Source organism: Hylobates moloch, unplaced genomic scaffold (genome assembly GCF_009828535.3).
Source record: "Hylobates moloch isolate HMO894 unplaced genomic scaffold, HMol_V3 SCAFFOLD_5, whole genome shotgun sequence".
Classification (NCBI taxonomy): Eukaryota; Metazoa; Chordata; class Mammalia; order Primates; family Hylobatidae; genus Hylobates; species Hylobates moloch.
Genome location: NW_026652280.1, coordinates 77,982,639 through 78,009,317, shown reverse-complemented (window position 1 = coordinate 78,009,317; position 26,679 = coordinate 77,982,639). Strand labels below are relative to the sequence as shown.

The following is a 26,679-nucleotide window of genomic DNA, read 5'->3' as shown; positions in this document are numbered from 1 at the left end:
TTTCATTATTTCTTGGTCTTTTCGGATAGATTAAAAATCTTTTTACATTTTCTCCTCTACTTGTTGAATTTGCACATTCTATTTCTATTCCTTTAGTGATTACCCCAGAAATTTAATTACGTGTGTATCTTATCAAATTTTAACTTTAATCAATATTTTTATCATTTTCCTGTGTGACTCAAGGACTTTTGAAATTTTTAATTCTAATTACCCCTGAATTTGTGTATGATTTTTATTTGTATTTTGATTTCATATAATTATCTCACCACATAAAATATCTTATTACCAGTTTTATATAATATGTATTTTTAAACTTTATTATATGTTTTCTACTTCCTATGCTTTTCACTGTTGCTACATCTCATAAGCTTCCATTTAAAATCACTTTCCTTTTGCCCAAAGTACAAACTTCTTCAAGAATGCCTTTTGTCCGTGTCTCTGTTTGGCCTGTCCAAAAACATGTTGTATTTCTCTTCATTCTTCAAGTTACTTTCACTGGGCTGAGACTTTTAGGTTGACTGACTTGTTAACGTGTGTTGGTGGGGAGTATTAATCAGAGCTATTTCCTCTAACTTGGATCAATATTTCACTTGGTTCTGTGTTCAGTGTGTGGATACATGGTGGTTTATTTCAATAGAAATTGGGGTAACAACTGACTTACAGATTTATACAGATTTTAGAATCACCGGTGCAATGACTGTGGAAAGGAGTAGTATGACAATTACAAAGTTCATTCTCTTGGGATTCCCTGAATATCCAAAAACCACTATTTTCTCTTTTCAGTATTCCTAGGGATGTACCTCCTGACCGTGTCCTGAAACGTGAGTCTCATCGCCCTTTTCAGGATGGACTCCCATCTACATGCACCTGTGTACTTTTTCCTTAGTAATCTGTCTTTTCTGGACATCTGCTGTGTTTCCATTATAGCCCCCAAGATGCCCTCAGACTTTTTCAAGAAGCATAAATTCATCTCCCTTATGGGGGTGCACCATGCAGTACTTCTTCTCTAGCCTGAATGTGACTGAGTGCTGTCTTCTTACAGCCATGGCTTACGATTGATATGCTGCCATTTGTGATCCTCTGCTCTACACGGCCATCATGTCACCTGCTCTCTGTATGCCAATGGTGGCAGGATCTTGTACAACTGGATTCTTTGCCTCATTTATCCAACTCTGTGCCTTGCTTCTGCTCCATTTCTGTGAGTCAAATAGCAGCCATTTCTTTTGTGACCTGCCCCAACTGCTGATTCTATCCTGTTCTCATACTGTTTTTTTTTTTTTTTTTTCAAGTCATGACCTCTATGCTTACGGTAACCTTTACACTCACCTCTGTCTTGGTTATCATGATATCTTATGGTTATATCATTGCCAACATTCATCTCTTTTATGGGATTCACCATGTAATACTTCTTCTCTAGCCTGGGTCTGACTGAGTGCTGTCTTCTGGAAGCTATGGCTTATAATTGATATGCTGCCATTTGTGACCCTCTGCTCTACATGGCCATCCATGTCCCCAACCTCTGTGTGCACGTAGTGGTTGGAACCTGTGTAACTATTATCTTTGGCTCATTTATCCAACTATGTGCTTTGCTTCAGCTCCATTTCTGTGGGCCAAATAGCAACCATTTCTTCTGTGACCTGCCCCAATTCTTGATCCTATCTTGCTCTGATACCTTTTTCTGTCAAGTCATGACCTCTATGCTTATAGTGGTATTTGGACTCAAGTATGTCTTAGTTATCATGATATTTTATGGTTATGTCATTGCTATCATTCTGAAGATCATCTCAGTTGAAGGCAGGTCTAAGGTCTTCATCACTGATGGTTCTCCCCTGATAGCAGTGACTCTCTTCTATTGCTCAAGAATCTTTGTCTATTTGTGCCCTCACTCTGATGCTTCTCTGAGTAGAAACAAGGTGGATTCTATTGTATACACTGTGGTGATCCCCATGTTGAATCCATTGATCTACAGCCTAAGTGACAAGTAAATCAAAGATGCCCTAAAGAGATGGACGAAGAGAATCTTCTCCTGGCCTTATTGATTATAGGGTGCCTTTTGGAGCTGTGGACATAACACATAGAGAACAGTGAATGAAAAATGAAAATAAGACTTATGAAACCTGGAATAGACTGTGTAGCTCTGCATCAAAATCTGCTTCCCTTCCACTCCCTGAGATTGTACTGTAGTTCTTCATACCTTAGAAGTCCATGTGACTTGCTCTGGAAAAAGAAATGTAAGAATATGTGACACATCTCACTTCCAGGCAGAGGCTTTATATGTATGTGTTTTATACCTTCTCCTTTCCCAATGCTCCCATTCATAACTGACTCATAAGGAACATGAGGATGATGCAGGAGAAGCTCTCCCAGGGGACCCAGCATGGACACATAGTGTTAGCAAGAAATAAATCTATTTTGGATTGTTTTCTACTATAGCGTACTCTATTACAACTGTTAAGGAAATTTGTATAGGTAGTAGTGTGCTATTGTAAAAAAAAAAGTGTTAACATTTGTCAGTTTCTTTGGGGGCAAGCAGGAGGTGTCAAAGAATCTGTTATTGCCAACTGGAAACATAGCAATTCATGTTTGGTACAATAAAACGTTTGGTACAACTGTTACCTGTGATAACTTGGAAGGGAGATTATGTAAGAAAACAGAATGCTTGTAGCATTAAGTGGTTCTTAGATGCATATAACAAGGTTCTACAAAAGCACACAAAACAACTGGTCATTTTGTAAGCAAGAATGAAAGAAAATATAGAAGGAGTTGAGAAATTTGGGGACTTTTAGAGTTAGAAGAGAAAACTGGTTTTCATTTCCACCCAGTCAAAGTAAAAAAGACCAATAAAACTCAGACTTGCAGCAAAGAGCAAAGCAAGATTATGGTCATCTGAGTACTCTGCTAAAAGCTCTAAATGGCTGAAGATGATGTAAAGAGGTAAATATTTTAAGTCTGACAAAATGGCTTACAGAAAATAAGTTTAAGTAGAGTGACTCTCCCAGAGAAGGCTGATGGCCTTGGGGTATTTGAAATTAAAAGAAGATAGAGAGCTATAGATAGAGATAGGGATGATGATGGAGACAGAGATAGGCATAGAGGTAGAGGTAGAGAGGGAGAGAGACACACAGAGAGAAAGACAGATCTGGAAAAAATTATGAATGTGGCTGGCTATTGATTTATGCAGTTGACTTGATTAGGTAGATAAGAAGTGAACTATTAATCTGGACTAATAAAAATTTCACTATTTGAGACTTAAAAGAATCCTTGGGCCATCAGTCTTCAATGGCCAAGAAGCAGACTGAGGCAGCTAACCAGGCTTCCAAGGAGGAGACATTCTTCAGGTTCCTCTTCAAATGTAGCCAAAGAGGATAAATGCCCAAGTAAGAACTTGACAGAGGAAACAACTACATGTCATGGAAAAGAATAGATTGAGGAAAATGAAAACAGTGCCTAATCATGGAATAATCCACACCTCCAGTGTAGGATTCCTCATAAGATCTGCCTGGTAGGATTTTGGGATTGCTCTAGACCATCGAGTGTCATATGTCATTGATTCTTAACTTTCTAAAGAGGAGGATTTGTTGCCATTATCCAACTCATGTTTCACTACTGAAGTTTGGGTGTGTGGAAGAAACATAACTTGTCTTTTAGTCTACAGGTCTCCAAAGCAAGAAGAACCATATAGGTATTATTATGAGATTTCTAGAAGTCCCTCAAAGATTCTGAATGCTAAGCATAAAGCAGTATTTGAGGGGAGTTTGGATTGCCTCTTTTGTAGAGGACATAAGTAGGTTCTACATGGGGGAGCAGGAAGAAATAAAATATTATGTGGTTGGAAGGTAGATGGCAGTAGATTGTACTACTATGCCTCAATTTGCTTTCCTTTCTTTTGTGGGATAGGGTTATACTTTGAAAATGATCAAACTTACTTTTGATCATGAGGCTTTTTTAGGCCAACGAAATAGGAACAATAGTTATGTAGACTTCTAGACAGAAGCCTTAAGAAATAGTTCATCCTTTGTGTGTTTAATTATTTTGCCATGGGGACTGGCAGTGTTGCAGATGGTGGTTGCTCTATCAGTCATGGTGTGAAGGTGAGAGAAAATTCACTAAACCTTGATGGAATGTAGTGTGAGTAAGAAGTAAACCTTCATTGTTTTGAGCTACTGAGCTTTTTGGTTGTTTGCTGCTATAGCAGAACTAAACCTGTGTTAAAGAATACACAATTGGAGTTAATATGGTCTGACACTGTAAGCTCATGATAAGCTAAACATTATGGATTCTGAGTTCTAACTATTTCTTTTACCTTAAGCCAATGAAAGCCTAATCAATGAATGCCCATGTATTTATATGACTAGCTGCAAAATACCTCTTATAATACCTTTTTAGTAGTTGGAGAAGGACAAATGGAATTTCATGAGGTCATCAATAATCCTAAGCTTGAATATATCAAGGAGTATAAGATAAATGGATTCTCACAACTCAAGGGTGAGACTTTTCCAATAAGTTTATCATTTACCTGGAATGTAGGAAGAGACTTTAAACTATTCTTACCTGAAAACACAACTACAGATTTTACTGATATTATTCAATTTTTTTTCTGGATCTTATTTGAGTATGTTCTTTCAGTAAGCTTTCTAAAAATATTACTGAATAACTTTTAGTGCAAAAAATTATGAGGAAGTATTTACCCATAAATTTGAGGACATACATTTTTCATATCTAGATTTGATCTATGTTCCCCAAGGCCATTAGAGCTGTGTCTACCCACAGCTAATATAATACCCAATAATGAACAGTTGGAGGCTTTTTCTCTAAGCTCATGAACAAGACAAGGATGCTCAATCTCACCACTTTAATTGAAAATAGACTGGAAGTTCTTGTCAGAAAAATTAGGCAGAAAAAGGAAATAAAAGGCATCCCAAAAGAAAAAGCTATTTTTTTTTCTGTTTGCCAATGACATAATCTCATCAATAGAAAGCTCTAAATACTGTACTTCAAACTGGTGGAACTGGTAAATAAATTCAGTGAAGTTGCAGATTATAAAATTAACATATAAAAATCAGTGGCATTTCTATATACTAACTTGTTGTTAGTATATAGAACCTCTATTTTTTTTTTTTTTTTTTGTGCCTCGGGGACTGGCAGTGTTGCAGATGGTGGTTGCTTTATCAGTCATGGTGTGAAGATGAGATAAAATTAACCAAGCCTTGATGGAATGTAGTGTGAGTAAGAAGTAAACCTTTCCTTTGTTGTTTTGAGCTACTGAGATTTTTGGTTGTTTGTTGCTATAGCAGAACCAAGCCTGTATTAAAGCATACACAATTGGAGTTAATATGGTCTGACACTGTAAGCTCATGATAAGCTAAACATTATGGATTTAGAGTTCTAACTATTTCTTTTACCTTAAACCAATGAAAGCCTAATCAATGAATGCCCACGTATTTATACGACTAGCTGCAAGATACTTTTTCAGATTGTTTGTTACAGATCAAACAATCTGAACAAACAATCGCCTGAGGTCAGGAGTTTGAGACCAGCCTGGCCAACATGGTGAAACCCCGTCTCTGCTGAAAATACAAAAATTAGCCAGGCATGGTGGTGCACATCTGTAATCCCAGCTATTCTGGAGGCTGAGGCAGGAGAATCGCCTGAAACTGGGAGGTGGATGTTGCAGTGAGCTGAGATCGTGCCATTGCACTCCAGCCTGGGCAACAGAGCAAGACTCCATCTCAAATAAAATAAAATAAGATAAAAATAAACAACAAAAAAGAAATTAAGAAAACAATCTCATTTACAATAGCATCAAAAACTTAAAAAAATACTTAGGAGTAAATTTAACCAAGGAGATAAAATATCAGTATACTGAAAACTATAAAATGTTGATAAAAGAAATTGAAGATAACACAAATAAGTGGAAATATATCCTGTGTTCATGGGTTGAAGGAATCAATATTGTGAAAATGTCCATACCTCCCAAAGTAACCTAAAATTCAGTGTAACCCCTATCAAAATTTGATGTAATTCTTCCCAGAAATAGAAAAAAAAATCCTAAAATAGCCAAAGCATTCTTGAACAACAACAACAACAACAACAACAACAAAAAAAAACAAAGCTGTAGGCATCATACTACCTGATTTCAAAATAGACTACAAAGTTGTAGTATCAAAACAGCATGATACCAACATAGAAACAGACACATCAACCAATGGAATAGAATACAGAGCCCAGAAATAAACCCACAAATCTATAGTAGATTGATTTTTGACAAGGTTGTCAAGTATATACAGTGGGAAAAGGACAGTCTCTTAAATAGATGATGTTGGAAAACTGGCTATACACATGCAGAAGAGGGAAGTTGGATCCTCATCTCACTCCTTGTACAAGAATCATCTCAAAACAGAGTAAAGATTTAAATGTGAGACCTGAAACTGTAAGACTACTAAAAGAAAACATAGGAGAAAAGCTACATTACATTAGTCTGGGCAATGATTTCTCACCTCAAAGGCACAGGCAACAAAAGCAAAAATAGACTAATGGGATTATATCAAACTAAAAAGCTTCTGTAGAGAAAAAAGAAAACAGAGTGAAGACACAACCCACAGACTGGGAAAAATATTTGCAAATCAGACATCAGATAAAGGGCTTATGTCCAAAATACATAAGGAACTCAAACAACTCAACTACAAGAAAACAAATAACCCAACTTAGAAATGGGCAAGGACCCTAATAGACATTTCTCAAGAGGACGCATTCAAATGGCCAACAGATATATGAAAAAATCCTCAACATCACAGATTATCAGGGAAATGCAAATTAAAACCACAAAGAGATATCACCTCACACCTGTTAGAATGGCTATTTACAAATATAAGAGATAACAAGTACTGCCAAGGATGTGGAGAAAAGGGAACCCTTGTACATTGTTAGTAGGGATGTAAATGAGCACAGCCAATGTGGAAAACTGTACAGAGGTTCCTCAGAAAACTAAAAATAGAATGACCATATGATGAAGCAATCCCACTTGTGGGCATATATCCAAAGAAATTAAAATCAGTGAGTTGAAGAGCTGTTTGCACTCCCATGTTCATTGCAGCATTATCCACAATGTTCAAGATGTGGAAGCAACCTAAGTGGATTTTAAAATGGGGGTATACAGAATGCAATACTATTTAGCCTTTAAAAAGAATAACATTCTCTGACTTGTGACAACATGGATGAATCTGGGGAGCATTTTGCTAAGTGAAATAAGCCAGACGCTGAAAGATGGATCTAGCGTGATCTCACTTACATGTGGAATCTAAGAAAGTCAGATTCATAGAAGTAGAGAGTAAAATGATGCTTTCCAGAGGCTGGTGAGGTGGTGGGCAGGGAAAAGGGTGCTGTTGGCCAAAGGACATAAAGTTTCAGTTAGAGAAGAGAAATAATTCTGGTGATCTATTGCACAGCAAGGTGACTATTTAATAATAATGTGTTGCATATTTCAAAACTGCTGAAACAGTGGATTTTAAATGTTCTTAGCACAAATAAATGATAAGTATGTTAGATGATGGATATATTAATTAGCCAGATTTGCTTAATCCACAATGTATGCTTGTATTGAAAAATCACACTGAGCTCTATAAATATATACAATTATTATCTGTCAATTACAACTTAAAATTTAAATTTTAAAAGAACTATGGCTAGCAGACATTCAGATATTGCACACTTTTTTTTTTTTTTTTTGAGATGGAGTCTCTCCCTCTGTCACCCAGCCTGGAGTGCAATGGCACTATCTCGGCTCACTGCAACCTCTGCCTTCCGGGTTCAAGTGATTCTCCTGCCTCAGCCTCCCAAATAGCTGGGACTACAGGTGTGGGCCACCACGCCTGGCTATTTTTTTGTATTTTTAGTAAAGATGGGGTTTCACTGGCTTAGCCAGGATGGTCTTGATCTCCTGACCTCGTGATCCACCCACCTTGGCCTCCCAAAGTGTTGGGATTACAGGCGTGAGCCACCTTGGTTGGCCTATTGTGCACATTTTATAAGCTAATTTATACTCTTTTAACTTCACCTGTCACTACTCCTTCCTAGAGACTTCTCTGTTAATTCCAAGATAACCAATGCCAATCAATTGATACCCATGCATATTTAACATGAAAATATGAATAAATTAACAATGAGGCAAATCTTTGAGCAATAAGAGAAGAAAACTGAAGGATAAAGTCTTCTACCTTACTTTTCCAGGGCACATTGTTCAGAAACATGCTTTATGCAGCTTTTTTTGAGAGGAGTCCTCTGAGATCAACCAATTAGTTGTATATTGCAATAAGCAACTTGATTATGCACTTTTGTATTGGTTTCCTTCCTTTTCCTGTCTCATTCCCTAAAAAGTAGTGGTTCATAAAACTTTGTTTCAGCTTTCGTTTTCTAGGAAACCCAGATTAAAGCATTCCACGACCAGTGGTACTGTAAGCAGGATGGTGATAACTCCTGGCTTGCAGTGGCATAAAATTCATGTAGCTAATAGAGATGAGGTTTGAGTGAAACATGAGATATTTGAATATGCAATGGCTGTGGTTTGAATTGGTGTGGAGGCAATGGTAATTATGAAGATTTGTTGAATGAACTGACTTTTATCAATGACAATGGAAACATTCATAAAAAGAAAATAATAAACTCAGAGCAGGCAATTACCAACACAAGCTGATATGGTTTGCTGTGTCCCCACCCAAATCTCATCTTGATATAATCTCCATGTGTCATGGGAGGGATGTGGTGGGAGGTAGTTGAATCATGGGGGTGGTTTTCCCATGCTATTCTCATGATGGTTAGTAAGTTCTCATGAGATCTGATGGTCTTATAAGGGGCTTCCTCCTTTGCTCAGCTCTCATTCTTCTCCTTGCTTCCACCATATGAGGAAGGATGTGTTTGCTTCCCCTTCTGCCATGATTGTAAGCTTCCTGAGGCTTCCCCAGCCATGCTGAACTGTGAGTCAATTAAACCTATTTTCTTTATAAATTACCCAGTCCCAGGTATGTCTTTATTAGCAGTGTGAGAATGAACAAATACACAAGCTATGCTGTGAAAGCCAGAGGACCTCTCTGGAAGCTTCTATAAAAACTAGTATTTCCTATAACTGTAGCAGAAACTCTGTTATTAATAAAAATATAGTCTACTTTTTGAGAGTAGCAGAGCTGCAAAGAAGAATGAAAGAACTGCCTTAAGTCTTCTATATCAACATCAGGGAACTTTCAGAAAAGACTGGTACTTTAAAACAGTTTAGGGAAAATCGTGGATAAGAGCCTAACAGTTCTGATTGCCCGGATTTTGCTAAACCCTCTAGCAGAAGCTGGCCTTTTCTTTTTGAAGGAAAAGAGTTGCCACCCCTTGCCTGCTTTCCAAGCAATAACTTCAGTCTAAGGCAGCTGCCTTGTAAAATGGTACTTGTTGATGTTGAGATATGCTGTGCCCTCTCTCATTACTTATAGTTTAATAACCATAGTCAGTTTTCATCACCACCCAAATGGATAAATAGTCCAGCTCTAAGAGGAAATAAATTACATACAAAACATTTTGGAGTACATGGAAAATATGTGATCACAAGAAAGTAAATCTTGAAGATGCTGGACCAGGGAACATGGAATATAATATCAGTGGAAAATTTATGGACAGGATTCAATATTTTGACAAATACACCTGGAAGTGATGCTAACAGCCTATTAGAAAGGGCTCCATGAAATCAACCTAGTGATCAGTCAATAGTAGATTGGATCAAGAAAATGTGGTATACATCTACCACTGAATACTATGCAGCCATAAAAACGAATGTCATTTGCAGCCATATAGATGGACCTGGAGGCCATTATCCTGAGTGAATTAATGCAGAAACAGAAAATCAGGTACTACATGTTTTCACTTATAAGTGGGAGCTAATCATTGGGTACTCATGGACATAAATATGGCAACAACAGGCACTGGGAAGGGAGAGGTGGGGCAAGGGTTAAAAACCTACCTATTGGATTCTATGCTTACTGCCTTGGTGATGGGATCCATACCCCAAACCTGAGCATCATGCAATATACCCAGGCAACAAACCTGCACGTGTACTCCTGAATCTAAACTAAAAGTTGGAAAAAAAAAGAAAAAAATAGAAATGGCTTCATGAGTTTGGACAATCTGATGGCTTACATGCATGAGGTAGAAATGCCAGAAGTTTCATAGGATAGTGTTGAGAAATAGGTCACAAGGCCCAAAGTAGTAGCAAAGACAGCATGAATTTACCAGGTAACGGCTGAGAACCCACTACCTCACTATGTTTTCAGTGGATACCTTTTTTTCTATAAGGTACTAAATAATGCATGGGTGTGGGGTACTCACACATCTTTGAGAAGCTTGGGGATGGTTATCTTCTGTAGAATAAAGCTGGTAGTGGAATGGAACTTGGAATTGGGCTCACTTTTAGGCTTTGACCCAAGCAAGTCCAGAAGGCATATGTAAATTACAGGAATAAGTGGCCCAAGCTCTGATGTCACCTCCTTCAATTCTACCTATGGCCTCGTCTAGGCCAATTACCTATGACCAACTGAAGGGTATAGAAATAATTCAGGACTTATTTACAGATGTGTTGGTGTGCCAATGTAGCCATGTGATCCACTGATCTTATATTGTATATTATTATCCAGAAGTATCTGGCTTGACAGCCCAATTAAGGTGTCAGCTAGAGAAAACATAAATTTGTGGTTAAGACAGTATTCTCCAGGAAGCTGTATGTGCACTGATCAGTTAATATATGATGCTGTTCCTGCAATAACTAGAATATATGCAGCTAGGAACCAAAGAATGGAAGCAAGATTTTTACTCCTTGACTGTCATTCTCAATGACCCACTTCTATGGCTTGTGCTTTCTTTCCCCACAGATTTAGATTCCATCAAGTTAGAGGTTCTAGATTTCAGGGGCAAAAACATCTTCCCGGCAACACAGTAGGATTCCAGTAAACATGAAACTGAGACTTCCACCTGATGCTAACAGGCTAGCAGGCAAATAAAGGACTTCCTCTATGGTGGGTATAATTGACTTGAGAAGTTGGGGTTGCTTTTATGCAACAGGGACTGGAACATGTCTGGAGCCCAGAGGATTAACTGGAATATCCTGGGACATTTCAGTGCTTGGGGCAAATATTTAATTAGAAATTGCAGCAACCAGTAACTATTAAGAGCAAGGCAACTAAGGGATCAGATTCTTCAGGGGTTTGGGGTCTGGATTAACCCTCTAGACAATCTAGACCAGGTTAAGCAATGGCTAAGAATGAGGGAAATCTGAAATCAGTGGTGGAGAGGGTTAAATTTAATCAGTTCTGACCTCAGAACAACCTGCTATAGCAAGGATGATAACCTGCTTAACTAGCCAATTCATTGTATCTCACCTTTTGGGGAAGAAGTGAGGACATCTAGTTCTTGCAAAAATGGAAGCTCCATACTGTAGCATTGGAGTCTGATACAATGGGAAGCTGTAAATGGGTCTGAATGGTACAAAGGGCAGATACTTCTTACCCACCTTGTCAGATCATCTGAGCCTCACCTATGTCTGAGAATTTTTGTTGTAGCCCCAGCTATTGATGTGGCACCCAGTCTGTGGACCTTCTAACTCTTCATTCAGATGCTGCCTGACAATATCTTGCCTCACGATTGCCCCTCATTCGACACAAAATATTAACTGTATCTCTAATCTAGAAGAAAAAAACCCACCTACTTTTTTTCTTTTTCTCTTAATTGTTCTGAAATATTTGAACAGGTAGGCACACATTCTCTAGTCAAAACCAACTCATTGCATAGCAATGAACAATGCTAGGGTAATGAAAGAGAGAAAAGTCTTTGGGGGGCTGAGGTGAGTTGATCACAAGGTCAGGAGATCGAGACCATCCTGGCTAACATGGTGAAACCCCATGTCTACTAAAAAAAATACTGAGCTGGGCATGGTGGCATGCACCTGTAGTCCCAGCTACTTGGGAGGCTGAGGCAGGAGAATCGCTTGGACCCAGGAGGCAGAGGTTGCAGTGAGCTGAGATCACGTCACTGCACTCCAGCCTGGGTGACAGAGTGAGACTCCATCTCACACACACACACACACAAAAAAAAAAAAAAAGAGGGAGAAAAGTCATCACTCACATGAAAGATGCACGAGTTTAAAACCAGAAGATATATTTAAATAATCAGAATAAACCTCTATGAAATGTACTTACTGGTGAGGAAAATAGAAGCAGAGAAAGGCTTTTAAAAATCCACTGAATGACATTTAACAGCCATCTATGAATCTACAGGACTTGTGATCATTTCTCATGGCTTCCCGTAGGCTCTCAGAGAGGGGATCCAAGCAAAGTGCCAGGCTTGTAAACTGACACAGGTAGAGGCATGCATCTTCTAAATTTGGATATTAAAAACAAGTATGCAGTATTACCTATGAGACAGTCTTGCTAAAAATATCAATACTGAATCATATTAAGTATATCCAGGTCAGGCGTGGTGGCTCCTGCCTGTGATTCCAGCACTTCAGGAGGCCAAGGCAGGATTAGGATTGCTTGAGCCCAGGAGTTTGAGACCAGCCTGGGGAGCATGATGGAACCCCATCTCTACTAAAAATACAAAAATTAGCCAGACATGGTGGCATGCATCTGTGGTCCCAGCTACTTGGGAGGCTGAGGCGGTAGGATCACTTGAGCCCAGCAAGTTGAGGTTGCAGTGAACTGTGATAGCACCACTGCACTGCAGTCTGGGTGACAGAACGAGACCCTGTCTCAAAAAACAAAAAACAAAAAAAGGGAACTCCAACTGCCAATTTATAGGAAATATGGAGGACAGAAAATCAGATTAAACTACTACAGGGAGAGAATCAGCAAAATTCAGATTGTGAGAAGCTCCAAAGGAAAAACAAACAGACTTGAGAGAGAGACAGGGAGGGAGGGAGGTAGAAAGAGAGAGAACTGACACATTTTAAAAAGCCAAAGCTAGTCTTAGCAACTTGACATTTAGGTATGTACATTTGAGTGATAAAGCTATAAGGAAAAGTAAGGAAATAATGTAATTATCACAAGATCAGAATAGTGGCTACTGTTAGATGTGAAGCATATTTTCATCATAACTCATTAAGCTGAATATTTTAATGCTGTTTTCTGTATTTGATTATTTTTGAAAATAAAGTTAAAAAATTTAAATAAAATCCAAGTATAACCTGATATTTCTTAATGTTTAAAAGTTAGGGTTCCATTCCAAGATGGCCGAATAGGAACAGCTCCGGTCTGCAGCTCCCAGTGTGATTGACCCAGAAGACGGGTGATTTCTGCATTTTCAACTGAGATACCTGGTTCATCTCATTGGGACTGGTCGGAAAGTGGGTGCAGCCCATGGAGGGTGAGCCAAAGAAGGGTCGGGCATCACCTCACCCGGGAAGTGCAAGGGGTCGGGGGATTTCCCTTTCCTAGCCAAGGGGAGCCGTGATAGACTGTCAGGAAAATCAGGACACTGCCACCTAAACACTGTGCTTTTCCAATGGTCTTAGCAAATGGCACATGAGGAGATTATATCCTGTGCCTGGCTCAATGGGTCCCACACCCATGGAGATCGAAATGCAAGGTGGCAAGCCAGGCTGAGGGAGGGTTGTCCACCATGGCTGAGGCTTGAGTAGGTAAACAAAGCAGTTTGGAAGCTTGAACTGGGTGGGGCCCACTGTAGCTCAACGAGGCCCACCTGCCTCTGTAGACTCCACCTCCAGGGGCAGGGCATAGCTGAGCAAAAGGCAGCAGAAACTTCTACAGACTTAAATGTCCCTGTCTGACAGCTCTGCAGAGAGCAGTGGTTCTCCCAGCATGGTGTTTGAGCTCTTAGAATGGACAGAAGATCTCCTCAAGTGGGTCCTGAATCCCATGTAGCCTAACTTGGAGACACCTCCCAGTAGGAGCCAATTAACACCTCATACAAACAGGTGCCCCTCTGAGACGAAGGTTCCAGAGGAAGGATCAGGCAGCAATATTTTCTGCTCTGCAATATTTGCTGTTCTGCAGCCTCCACTGGTAATACCCAGGAAAACAGGGTCTGAAATGGACCTCCAGCAAACTCCAACAGACTGAGGACCTCCAACAGGCTGAGGGACATAACTGTTAGAAGAAAAACTAACAAACAGAAAGGAATAACATCAACATCAACAAAAAAGACATCCACACCAAAACCCCATCTGTAGGTCACTGACATCAGAGACTAAAGGTAGATAAAACCACAAAGATGGGGAGAAACTAGAGCAGAAAAGCTGAAAATTCTAAAAACCAGAGTGCCCCTTCTCCGAAGGATTGCAGCTCCTCACAAGCAATGGAACAAAGCAGGACAGAGAATGACTTTGATGAGTTGACAGAAGTAGGCTTCAGAAAGTTGGTAATAATGAACTTCTCTGAGCTAAAGGAGGATGTTTGAACCCATTGCAAGAAAGCTAAAAAACCTTGAAAAAAGATTAGATGAACAGATAACTAGAATAAACAGTATAGAGAAGACCTTAAATGACCTGATGGAGCTAAAAACCATAGCATGAGGACTACATGACGCATGCACAAACTTCAGTAGCTGATTCCAAGTGGAAGAAGGGTATTGGTGATTGAAGATCGAATGAATGAAATGAAGCAAGAAGAGAAGTTTAGAGAAAAAAGAGTAAAAAGAAATGAACAAAGCCTCCAAGAAATATAGGACTATGTGAAAAGACCAAATCTATGTTTGATTGGTGTACCTGAAAGTGACAGGGAGAATGGAACCAAGCTGGAAAACACTCTTCAGGATATTATTCAGGAGAATGTTCCCAACCTAGCAAGGCAGGCCAACATTCAACTTTAGGGAATACAGAGAACACCACAAAGATACTCCTCGAGAAGAGCAACCCAAAGACATATAATTGTCAGATTCACCAAGGTTGAAATGAAGGAAAAAATGCTAAGGGCAGCCAGAGAGAAAGGTTGGGTTACCCACAAAGGGAAGCCCATCAGACTAACAGCGGATCTCTTGGCAGAAACTCTACAAGCCAGAAGAGAGTGGGGGCCAATATTCAACATTCTTAAAGAAAAGAATTTTCAACCCAGAATTTCATATCCAGCCAAACTAAGCTTCATAAGTGAAGGAGAAATAAAATACTTTACAGACAAGCAAACGCTGAGAGATTTCATTACCACCAGACCTGCCTTGAAAGAGCTCCTGAAAGAAGCACTAAATGTGGGAAGGAACAACCAGTACCAGCCACTGTAAAAACATGCCAAATTGTAAAGACCATCGATGCTAGGAAGAAACTGCGTCAACTAACAGGCAAAATAACCAGCTAACATTGTAATGACAGGATCAAATTCACACATAACAATATTAACCTTAAATGTAAATGGAGTAAATGCCCCAATTAAAAGACACAGACTGGCAAATTGGATAAGAGCCAAGACCCATCAGTGTGCTGTATTCAGGAGACCAATCTCATGTGCAGAGACACATATAGGCTCAAAACAAAGGGAGGTAGGAAGATCTACCAAGCAAATGGAAAGCAAAAAAAAAAAAAAAAAGCAGGGGTAGCAATCTAGTCTCTGATAAAACCTACTTTAAACCAACAAAGATCAAAAGAGACAAAGAAGGCCATTACATAATGGTAAAGGGTTCAATTTAACAAGAAGTGCTCATCAATCGTCTTCCCGCACAGCCCCTTCTCTGTTTTCTGTGCTCCTCCGAGCTCACTGTTTGTCCAGGTATTTTATGTTTTAATTTCCAGGACTTGAACTGCCATGTCCTCTGAAGAAGGAAAGCTCTTCGTGGGAGGGCTTAACTTTAACACCGACGAGCAGGCACTGGAAGACCACTTCAGCAGTTTCAGACCTATCTCTGAGGTGGTCGTTGTCAAGGACCGGGAGACTCAGCGGTCCAGGGGTTTTGGTTTCATCACCTTCGCCAACCCAGAGCCTGCTTCAGTTGCCATGAGAGCCATGAACGGAGAGTCTCTGGATGGTCATCAGATCCGTGTGGATCATGCAGGCAAGTCTGCTCGGGGAACCAGAGGAGGTGGCTTTGGGGTCCATGGGCCTGGTCACAGCTACTCCAGAGGTGGTGGGGACCAGGGCTATGGGAGTGGCAGGTATTATGACAGTCGACCTGGAGGGTATGGATATGGATATGGACGTTCCAGAGACTATAATGGCAGAAACCAGGGTGGTTATGACTGCTACTCAGGAGGAAATTACAGAGACAATTATGACAACTGAAATGAGACATGCACATAATATAGATACACAAGGAATAATTTCTGATCCAGGATCGTCCTTCCAAATGGCTGTATTTATAAAGGTTTTTGGAGCTGCACTGAAGCATCTTATTTTATAGTATACCAACCTTTTGTTTTTAAATTGACCTTCCAAGGTAGCTGAAGACATTTTAGGCAGTTCCATCTTTTTTAAAATTTTTTCTGCCTATTTAAAGACAAATTATGGGACGTTTGTAGAACCTGAGTATTTTTCTTCTTACCAGTTTTTTAGTTTAAGCTCTTAGGATTATTGGAGCTAGCAATAATTGGTTCTGGCAAGTTTGGCCAGACTGACTTCAAAAAATTAATGTGTATCCAGGGACATTTTAAAAACCTGTACACAGTGTTTATTGTGGTTAGGAAGCAATTTTCCAAATGTACCTATAAGAAATGTGCATCAAGCCAGCCTGACCAACATGGTGAAACCCCATCTGTACTAAACATAAAAAAATTAGCCGGGCGTGGTGGTGCATGCCTGTAATCCCAGCTACTCGGGAGGCTGAGGCAGGAGAATCGCTTGAACCAGGGAGGCAGAGGTTGCAATGAGCCAAGATCATGCCACTGTACTCCAGCCTGGGCAACAGCGAGACTCCATCTCAAAAAAAAAGAAAAAAGGAAATGTGTATCAAGAACATGATTATCCAGGGGTATTTTCTAATTCAGATCATCAAACTGATTATATAGAAGAGTTGGCTTTAAAATGTTTGCAAATGTCTTTTTTTTTTTTAATACTGGAAGAAAAAATATTCTGTTGTGTCTCATACAGTGATTAGGATGTCTTTCACAGAGCTTATTAAAAGATGAAACCTGAAAAACAAAACAAAACAAAAAAAATCACAAAAAACAAAAAAAAAAACAAGAAGAGCTAACTATCCTAAATATATATGCACCCAATACAGGAGCACCCAGATTCATAAAGCAAGTCCTTAGAGACCTAAAAAGAGACTTAGACTCCCACACAATAATAATGGGAGACTTTAACACCCCACTGTCATTGTTAGATCAACAAGGCAGAAGGTTAACAAGGATATCCAGGAATTGAACTCAGCTCTGCACAAAGCAGACCTAATAGACATCTACAGAAGTCTCCACACCAAACCAACAGAATATACATTCTTCTCAGCGCCACACCGCACTTATTCCAAAATTGACCAAGTAGTTGGAAGTAAAGCACTCCTCAGCAAATGTAAAAGAATGGAAATCACAACAAACTGTCTCTCAGACCACAGTGCAATCAAACTAGAACTAGGATTACGAAACTCACTCAAAACCGCTCAACTACATGGAAACTGAACAACCTGCTCCTGAATGACTACTGGGTAAATAACAAAATGAAGACAGAAATAAAGATGTTCTTTGAAACAAATGAGAAAAAGGACACAACATACCAGAATCTCTGGGACACATTTAAGGCAGTGTGTAGAGGGAAATATATAGCACTAAATGCCCACAAGAAAAAGCAGGAAAGATCTAAAATTGACACCCTAACATCACAACTAAAAGAACTAGAAAAGCAAGAGCAAACACATTCAAAAGCTAGCAGAAGGCAAGAAATAAGTAAGATGAGAGCAGAATGGAAGTAGATAGAGACACAAAAAACCCTTCAAAAAATCAATGAACCCAGGAGCTGGTTTTTTGGAAAGATCAACAAAATTAACAGACTGCTAGCAAGACTAATAAAGAAGAATAGAGAGAAGAATCAAATAGATGCAATAAAAAAAGATAAAAGGGATGTCACCACCCATCCCACGGAAATACAAGCTACTATCAGTGAATACTATAAACATCTCTACACAAAGAAACTAGAAAATCTAGAAGAAATGGATAAATTCCTGGACACAAACACCCTCCCAAGACCAAACCACGAAGAAGTTGAATCGCTGAATAGACCAATAACAGGCTCTGAAATTGAGGCAATAATTAATAGCCTTCCAACCAAAAAAAGTCCAGGACCAGACGGATTCACAGCCGAATTCTACCAGAGGTACAAAGAGGAGCTGGTACCATTCTTTTGGAAACTATTTTAATCAATAGAAAAAGAGGGAATCCTCCCTAACTCATTTTATGAAGCCAGCATCATCCTGATACCAAAGCCTGGCAGAGACACAACAATAAAAGATAATTTTAGACCAATATCCCTGATGAACATTGATGCGAAAATCCTCAATAAAATACTGGCAAACTGAATCCAGCAGCACATCAAACAGCTTATCCACCATGATCAAGTTGGCTTCATCCCTGGGATGCAAGGCTGGTTCAACATATGTAAATCAATAAATGCAATCCATCACATAAACAGAACCAAAGACAAAAACCACATGATTATCTCAATAGATGCAGAAAAGGCCTTCAACAAAATTCAATAGCCCTTCACGCTAAAAACTCTCAATAAACTAGGTATTGATGGGACATATCTCAAAATAATAAGTGCTATTTATGACAAACCCACAGCCAGTATCATATTGAATGGGCAAAAACTGGAAGCATTCCCTTTGAAAACTGGCAAAAGACAGGGATGCCCTCTCTCACCACTCCTATTCAACAGTGTTGGAAGTTCTAGCAGGGCAATCAGGCAAGAGAAAGAAATACAGGGTATTCAATTAGGAAAAGAGGAAGCCAAATTGTCCCTGTTTGTAGATGACATGATTGTATATTTAGAAAACCCCATCATCTCAGCCCAAAACCTCCTTAAGCTGATAGGCAACTTCAGCAAAGTCTCAGGATACAAAATCAATGTGCAAAAATCACAAGCATTCTTATACACCAATAACAGACAAACAGAGAGCCAAATCAGGAGTGAACTCCCATTCACAATTGCAAAAGAATAAAATACCTCGGAATCCAACTTACAAGGGATGTGAAGGACCTCTTCAAGGAGAACTACAAACCACTGCTCAATGAAATAAAAGAGGATACAAACAAATGGAAGAACATTCCATGCTCATGGATAGGAAGAATCAATATTGTGAAAATGGCCATATTGTTCAAGGTAATTTATAGATTCAATACCATTCCCATCAAGGTACCAATGACTTTCTTCACAGAATTGGAAAAATCTATTTGAAAGTTCATATAGAACCAAAAAAGAGCCCGCATTGCCAAGACAATCCTAAGCCAAAAGAACAAAACTGGAGGCATCACTCTACCTGACTTCAAACTATACTACAAGGCTACAGTAACCAAAACAGCATGATACTGGTACAAAAACAGAGATATAGACCAATGGAACAGAACAGAGCCCTCAGAAATAATACCACACATCTACAACCATCTGATCTTTGACAAACCTGACAAAAACAAGAAATGGGGAAGGGATTCCCTATTTGATAAATGGTGGTGGGAAAACTGGCTAGCCATATGTAGAAAGCTGAAACTGGATCCCTTCCTTACACCTTATACAAAAATGAATTCAAGATGGATGAAAGACTTAAATGTTAGACCTAAAACCATAAAAACCTAGGCAATACCACTCAGGACATAGGCATGGGCAAGGACTTCATGACTAAAACACCAAAAGCAATGGCAACAAAAGCCCAAATTGACGAATGGGATCTAATTAAACTAAAGAGCTTCTGCACAGCAAAAGAAACTACCATCAGAGTGAACAGACAACCTACAGAATGGCAGGAAAGTTTTGCAATGCCCACCAAACAAAGGGCTAATATCTAGAATCTACAAAGAACTTAAACAAATTTACAAGAATAAATCAAACAATCCCATCAAAAAGTGGGCCAAGGACACGAACAGACACTTTTCAAAAGAAGACATTTATGCAGCCAACATCCACATGAAAAAATGCTCATTATCACTGGTCATCAGAGAAACGCAAATCAAAATCACAATGAGATACCATCTCACACCAGTTAGAATGGCGATCATTAAAAAGTCAGGAAACAACAGGTGCTGGAGAGGATGTGGAAAAATAGGAATGATTTTACACTGTTGGTGGGAGTGTAAACTAGTTCAACCATTGTGGAAGACATTGTGGCGATTCCTCAAGGATCTAGAACTAGAAATACCATTTGACCCAGTGATTCCATTACTGTGTATATACCCAAAGGATTATAAATCATGCTGCTATAAAGACACATGCACACGTATGTTTAGTGCAGCACTATTCAGAATAGCAAAGACTTGGAAACAACCCAAATGTCCATCACTGATAGACTGGATTAAGAAAATATGGCACATATACACCATGGAATACTATGCAGCCATAAAAAGGTTGAGTTCATGTCCTTTGTAGTGACATGGATGAAGCTGGAAACCATCATTCTGAGCAAACTGTTGCAAGGAGAGAAAAACAAACACCACATGTTCTCACTCATAGGTGGAAATTGAACAATGAGAACACTTGGACACAGGATGGGGAACATCACACACCGGGACTTGTCGTGGGGTAGGGGAATGGGGGAGGGATAGCATTAGTAGAAATACCTAATGTAAATGACGAGTTAATGGGAGCAGCAAACCAACATGGCACATGTATACATATATAACAAACCTGCATGCTGTGCTCATATACCCTAAACTTAAAGTATAATAAAAAGGAAAAGAAAAAAAAGTTATAAGTAAAAAGCTAGTATGACATAATATTACAGTTAAGGTTAATGAGATCAGGAACATCTGGGTTGCATTAATGTTATTAAGAAGACAAAATACAAGAGTTAAAGAGTAAAATAATTATTAAATTTTGAAGTAGAATTTACAAAGTTTTAAAAACATACAATGCCACGTAACAAATGCTGAATTTAAAAACCTATACTTACAAAATGAGCAGTTTTTTATAGAAATATGAACAGAAAATGGAGAAATTAAAACAATAATATTATTAACAAAAACAAAATGCTAACATTTATTGAGTGCTTCCACGTACTTTCCAGGTATCTCATTTAAATTCATCACAACCCTATAAGATAACCCTCTTATGACCTCCCATTTACTGATTAAGAAACTGAGGCATAGTGAGATTAAGAAGGATGATCAAGGGCCCATATCTCATAAGTAACAAAGTCAAAATTCAACCCCAAGCAAGTCTGTTCAGAGCCAGACACGTAATCACGAAAGACCCAATAAATAGCAGGTTTTGACTTAAAATGCTGGGGACCATTCAATGTCATCTGCTAAAACAATCTCTGTTTACACTTGCTGTCCTGACATGATTATTAATAACTCCTTTTTCATGCCCAAAGTTGTCCAGTTTAGGTAGTATATGTAATGGTCACTCTACCTTGAAAGTCCCTCCCAGATATCATGATTCTAAAAGTATGAAAAGAAAAATTAGAACTTGATTCAATTAGGTGATGAGGGGCACACTGTAAAGAAATGGAATCAACTGGGAATATTTATCTATGTTTTCTCTAGTGTTTCTCATCATTCTAGAGAATAATTATTGGTGCTTTCTGTTAATTGCCTCTTCTCTCCCCACACCCAAAGGAAATATTTAAGAGAATCTTTAGTTGTAAACACCTTTCTTGCAGCAATGGCCATTAGGAGCCATGGCCAAAAGCACAGAGCCCAGGGGAAGCTGAACATGCATATTTTGATGCTTGTGGCCTCTAATTTCTGAAAGAACATGACACTCATCTGGGGATAAGATCACACTCCAGTGGAAGGCAGCGTGGCAGCAGTACCTCCCAGAATTTCACCAAGATACACCTGTCAGGAGCCAAACACCTGCATGAACATTTGGGTGGGTAAAATCAGAATGGGGGCAACTTGGCTTCCATGCTTGAAACACTTTCCTTCTTTCTTCTTTCTCCTGTAACCCTGCTCTCTTATGCACTTGACAAAGACCTCATGCATCCAGGCTCAACATCTGTTTTTGTTTGTTTTTTGGAAAACTCATGATCCCTCTTCCCCACTCTCATAGAATAATATTAATTTTAACAGAAACCAAGGTATTGGAGCTGAAAAAAATAATCTCACAGTGTTTAAAACACTAGCCAGTGAGTAAAGTGGAATTGGAGGCATGGAGTTTCCCTGATAGCTTATAATCTGGGCCATGGAACCTAATATTTTTACCACCAAATAATCCCATTTTCCCTATAAAAATGTGTTTTAGTTAGCAAACTACCTTTAGGATATAGTTATTATTATTCATTATTAGTATAACAGCTACCGTTTTTGACAGCCTAGTTGTTACTTTACATATCATACTTGCGAAAGCCTATGAAGTGATGATGATTCTTCCCATAGAGATGAAGAAATGAAGGCACATAAAGGTGAATTACTTTGCCCCAAATCACAAAGTCGATTAATGGTGACGCCAAATATACTCTGCTTTTCAGGAGTTAGTTTCCCAAGTTTATTTATCAGAGATAATTAAAACTTTTGCTGAGTCTAAAATAGAGTAGCCAAAGGGAGTTAATGTAATTTTATGCTAAAGCAACTTGATACTGTTTTTTGTATAAATATGTAATTTTAATAACTTTATGAAATATTAAAAATGATCATTTATGGCCATCTTTGCATGCCAAGGGGATATTAATCATTGCAATAGTTGATGCAGAGGGCGATTTACTTTAGCTACAATTTATGTTGGGCTAGTGTGACCTTTAGACTCCACCTACTTTTATTTTATTTATAATTTAAAATGAATCCTCAAAGCTCTAACAACTTATTCATTAATTTAATTAAATGGTGCAATGCTAATAGTGACCAGGAAAATAAAGATGAAAGAGATAAAAACTGTATGTAAATTGGTAGTATAGCATAATTGTTCAATGCTGGACCCTGGTGTCAGTCTATCTGAGAGGGTTCCTAGCTGTATCACTTATTAATATTGAGATCATCGGAAAGTTCCCTGACTTCCTGTGCTTTATATTAAAATGAGGTTGTTGTGAAGATTAAATAAATATATTAGAAGAATGGCTAGGACAGTAAGTGCTGAATAACTGTTACATATTATTATTATTGATGACATACTCTAAAAATTATAGTTGATTTATCTTTTTGTACTCAAAATCCATCAGTATGCAAACAATGTTGATAAGTTTAAGCCACTTATCACTCACTAGTTCTGTTCTGCTTATTTTCTTCACTCATTATATATTAATTATGCCTAGTGTTCAATTATTGGAACGCTAAGCATGTGGGAGTCATTTATTTATTTATTTTATTTATTTTTATCTTTTATTTTTTCACTGTGCTTACTTTAAGGTAGTAATTTTTTTATTATTACTATACTTTAAGTTCTAGGGTACATGTGCACAACGTGCAGGTTTGTTACCTATGTATACATGTGCCATGTTGGTTTGCTGCACCCACTAACTCGTCATTTACATTAGGTATTCCTCCTAATGCTATCCCTCCCCCATCTCCCCACCCTATGACAGGCCCTGGTGTGTGATGTTCCCCACCCTGTGTCCAAGTGTTCTCATTGTTCAATTCCCACCTGTGAGTGAGAACGTGCGGTGTTTGTTTTTCCGTCCTTGTGATAGTTTGCCCAGAATTATGGTTTCCAGCTTCATCCGTGTCGCTATGAAGGACATGAACTCATCCTTTTTTATGGCTGCATAGTATTCCTTGGTGTATATGTGCCACATTTTCTTAATCCAGTCTATCAGTGATGGACATTTGGGTTGGTTCCAAGTCTTTGCTATAGTGAATAGTGCCACAGTAAACATACGTGTGCATGTGTCTTTATAGTAGCATGGCTTGTAATCCTTTGAGTATATACCCAGTAATGGGATAGCTGGGTCAAATGGTATTTCTAGTTCTAGATCCTTGAGGAATCGCCACACTGACTTCCACAATGGTTGAACTAGTTTACACTGCATGTGGGAGTCATTTATATCCTACTGCTCAAGGTCATCACAAAGGTCTGATTTTTCAAATTCAAAAAATTGCAACCTCAGGCATAAATTGGTTAATGTGAGTAAAATATTTTAATAAAACAGTGTATAAAAATCAATAATTATCTAAAACAAAAATAGCTTGTGAGCAGTAGCATTGTTCTACAGTTTTGAAAATGTCATAAATCTCTGCTTCTTAGAAGGCTGCTGGATTCTTATATTTGTTTCTCTTTCAATCTGTTGCAATAAACAGTTTTGGCTGAGGAAATCTGGCCTCACATAGATATATAATTGGAAAAAGAAGGAGTATTTTAACAGTCTTTTCAGAGAGTCATGTATAAACTTCTTTAATACTATACCAAAACTCCGCAGATGGTAGTTTCTTAAAGGGTAGTTGTAAAATTGAAGACCATTATCAATGAACTTAGCATACATAGTTACATCCACTAGTCTATCTTGACTTTGAATGGATTTTTTTTACCCAGGCAGAATTTTGATCTTTCAGACCACCTTTGAAAGGGTTTCAGTGGCCTCAAAATAGAGCACCACACTTGGACTCAACTCTCTACTAGCCCTTGTATCTATTATTTGAGTTTTTGTTTTACAGAGGATTTTGTTTTCTAGAGAATACACTTAGTATTGGAATTTGAGGGTTATATTGTGTTTACATATTCTTCCATATTAAATGTGACTGAACTGCTTTCCAAAGCAATCATAGTAGTTTGCAGTCCCAATAACAGGGGATGAGGATTCCATTTATTTTATGTTCTAGTCAATACTCGATATTGCCCCACTTCTTAATTTTTGTCAAAATGGCAAGTGTGAAAATGTATCCACTGTTTTAATTTGCATTTCCATAATTATTCATTAGATTTAACATTATTTAATATTAATAATGTTAGTGAATAGTTTCAAAATATGTAATTAGTTTTCAATTATGATATTTCTCTAATTATCAATTTGCTACTGATTTCTAACTTAATAACACTGTAGTCAGAGAATGTTACCTATATGACCCATTAAACATTTAAATTTAAGTTTTTCACAAACCAAAAGAGTGCTTCAAAATTATGCTAGAAAGATATCCCCTAATGACACCACTTTCATACAATTCTTGCTATGTGCATGACAGATACCATACATAACCTCAGTTAAAACCTGAGACAGGTTTACTATCCCTATTTTACTGATGAAATAACAAGCACAAAGATACTAACACAGTTTGTAAGTAGCAGAACCACAATCCAAAAACAGCAGTATGACATGTAAGTCCATGCTCTTAGTCACTGAATTATGCACAGGGATTGTAATTCCATTAGCAATATGCTAAAGTTTCCAAAGTGTCTTTTAACAAGTCCCTTCCAAATGTTCTTATACTTTCTTTTGTTCTCATAAGAGCTTGATAGGTTAACAATGAAAAGTGTAGTTATCTTCTTTTACATGTGGAAAAACTGCTGCACAGAACCATTGTAGTTCTTAAGGGCCAAGGTTAATCAGGGTTATTTCCTTTAACTTGGATCAATATTTCACTTGGTTCTGTGTTCAGTGTGGATACAAGGTAGTTTATTTCAACAGAATTTGGGATAACAACTGACATAGAGATTTATACTCTTTTTTCCTACAGATACTAGAATCACCAGTGCAATGACTGGGGAAAGGAACAGTACAAGAATTACAAAGTTCATTCTCTTGGGATTCTCTGAATTTCCAAAGCTCACTATTTTCCTCTTTTCAATATTCCTAGGGATCTACCTCCTGACAGTGTCCTGGAACATAAGCCTCATCACCCTTATCGGGATGGACTCCCATCTGCATACACCTATGTACTTTTTCCTTAGTAATCTGTCATTTCTGGACATCTGCTATGTTTCTACTATAGCCCCCAAGATGCTCTCAGACTTCTTCAAGAAGCATAAATTCATCTCCTTTATGGAGTGCAGTATGCAGTACTTTTTCTTCTCTAGCCTAGGTCTAACTGAGTGCTGTCTTCTGGCAGTCATGGCTTATGATCGATATGCTGCCATTTGTGACCCTCTGCTCTACAGGGCCATCATGTCGCCCATCCTCTGCGTGCAGATGGTGGCAGGATCTTGTATAACTGGATCCTTAGGCTCATTTATCCAACTCTGTGCCTTGCTTCAGCTCCATTTCTGTGGGCCAAATGTCATCAACCATTTCTTCTGTGATCTGCCCCAGCTGCTGATTCTATCCTGTTCTGACACCTTTTTCTTTCAAGTCATGACCTCTGTTCTCACAGTGATCTTTGGACTCACGTCTGTCTTAGTTATCATGATATCTTACGGTTATATCATTGCCACCATTCTGAAGATCTCCTCAGCTGAAAGCAGAGCCAAAGCTTTCAACACTTGTGCTTCTCACCTGACAGCAGTGATCCTTTTCTTTGGCTCAGGTATCTTTGTTTATATGTATCCTAATGCTGGTGATTCGCTGAGCCAAAACAAGTTGGCATCAGTCTTATACACAGTTATAATCCCCATGTTAAATCCAGTGATCTACAGCCTGAGGAACAAGGAAATCAAAGATGCCCTAAACAGATGGAAGAAGAGAATCTTCTCCTGGTGTTATGGAATGAAATAA

General features: G+C 38.5%; 2 protein-coding genes and 1 pseudogene across 2 annotated transcripts; all 3 read left to right on the top strand.

Annotated features, from left to right (window-relative positions):
* Positions 1–845: 845 nt before the first annotated feature.
* Positions 846–1,417, top strand: LOC116467867 (olfactory receptor 5AN6-like; annotated as a pseudogene).
* A 14,259-nt stretch (positions 1,418–15,676) lies between these two features.
* LOC116468821 (RNA-binding protein 3-like) lies at positions 15,677–16,514 on the top strand. The gene has a single exon (XM_032755401.2). The coding sequence runs from the start codon at positions 15,774–15,776 to the stop codon at positions 16,245–16,247; it is 474 nt and encodes a 157-aa protein (XP_032611292.1). The 5' UTR covers positions 15,677–15,773; the 3' UTR covers positions 16,248–16,514.
* Positions 16,515–25,878: 9,364 nt separating this feature from the next.
* Positions 25,879–26,679, top strand: LOC116467865 (olfactory receptor 5AN6-like). The gene has a single exon (XM_032151507.1). It carries the CDS (start codon positions 25,879–25,881, stop codon positions 26,677–26,679), a length of 801 nt encoding a protein of 266 aa, XP_032007398.1.

What these genes read in the sequence shown, in the direction of transcription:
- LOC116468821 (XM_032755401.2), top strand. Translation starts at nt 15,774, where the DNA reads ATGTCCTCTGAAGAAGGAAAGCTCTTCGTGGGAGGGCTTAACTTTAAC.
- LOC116467865 (XM_032151507.1), top strand. Translation starts at nt 25,879, where the DNA reads ATGGACTCCCATCTGCATACACCTATGTACTTTTTCCTTAGTAATCTG.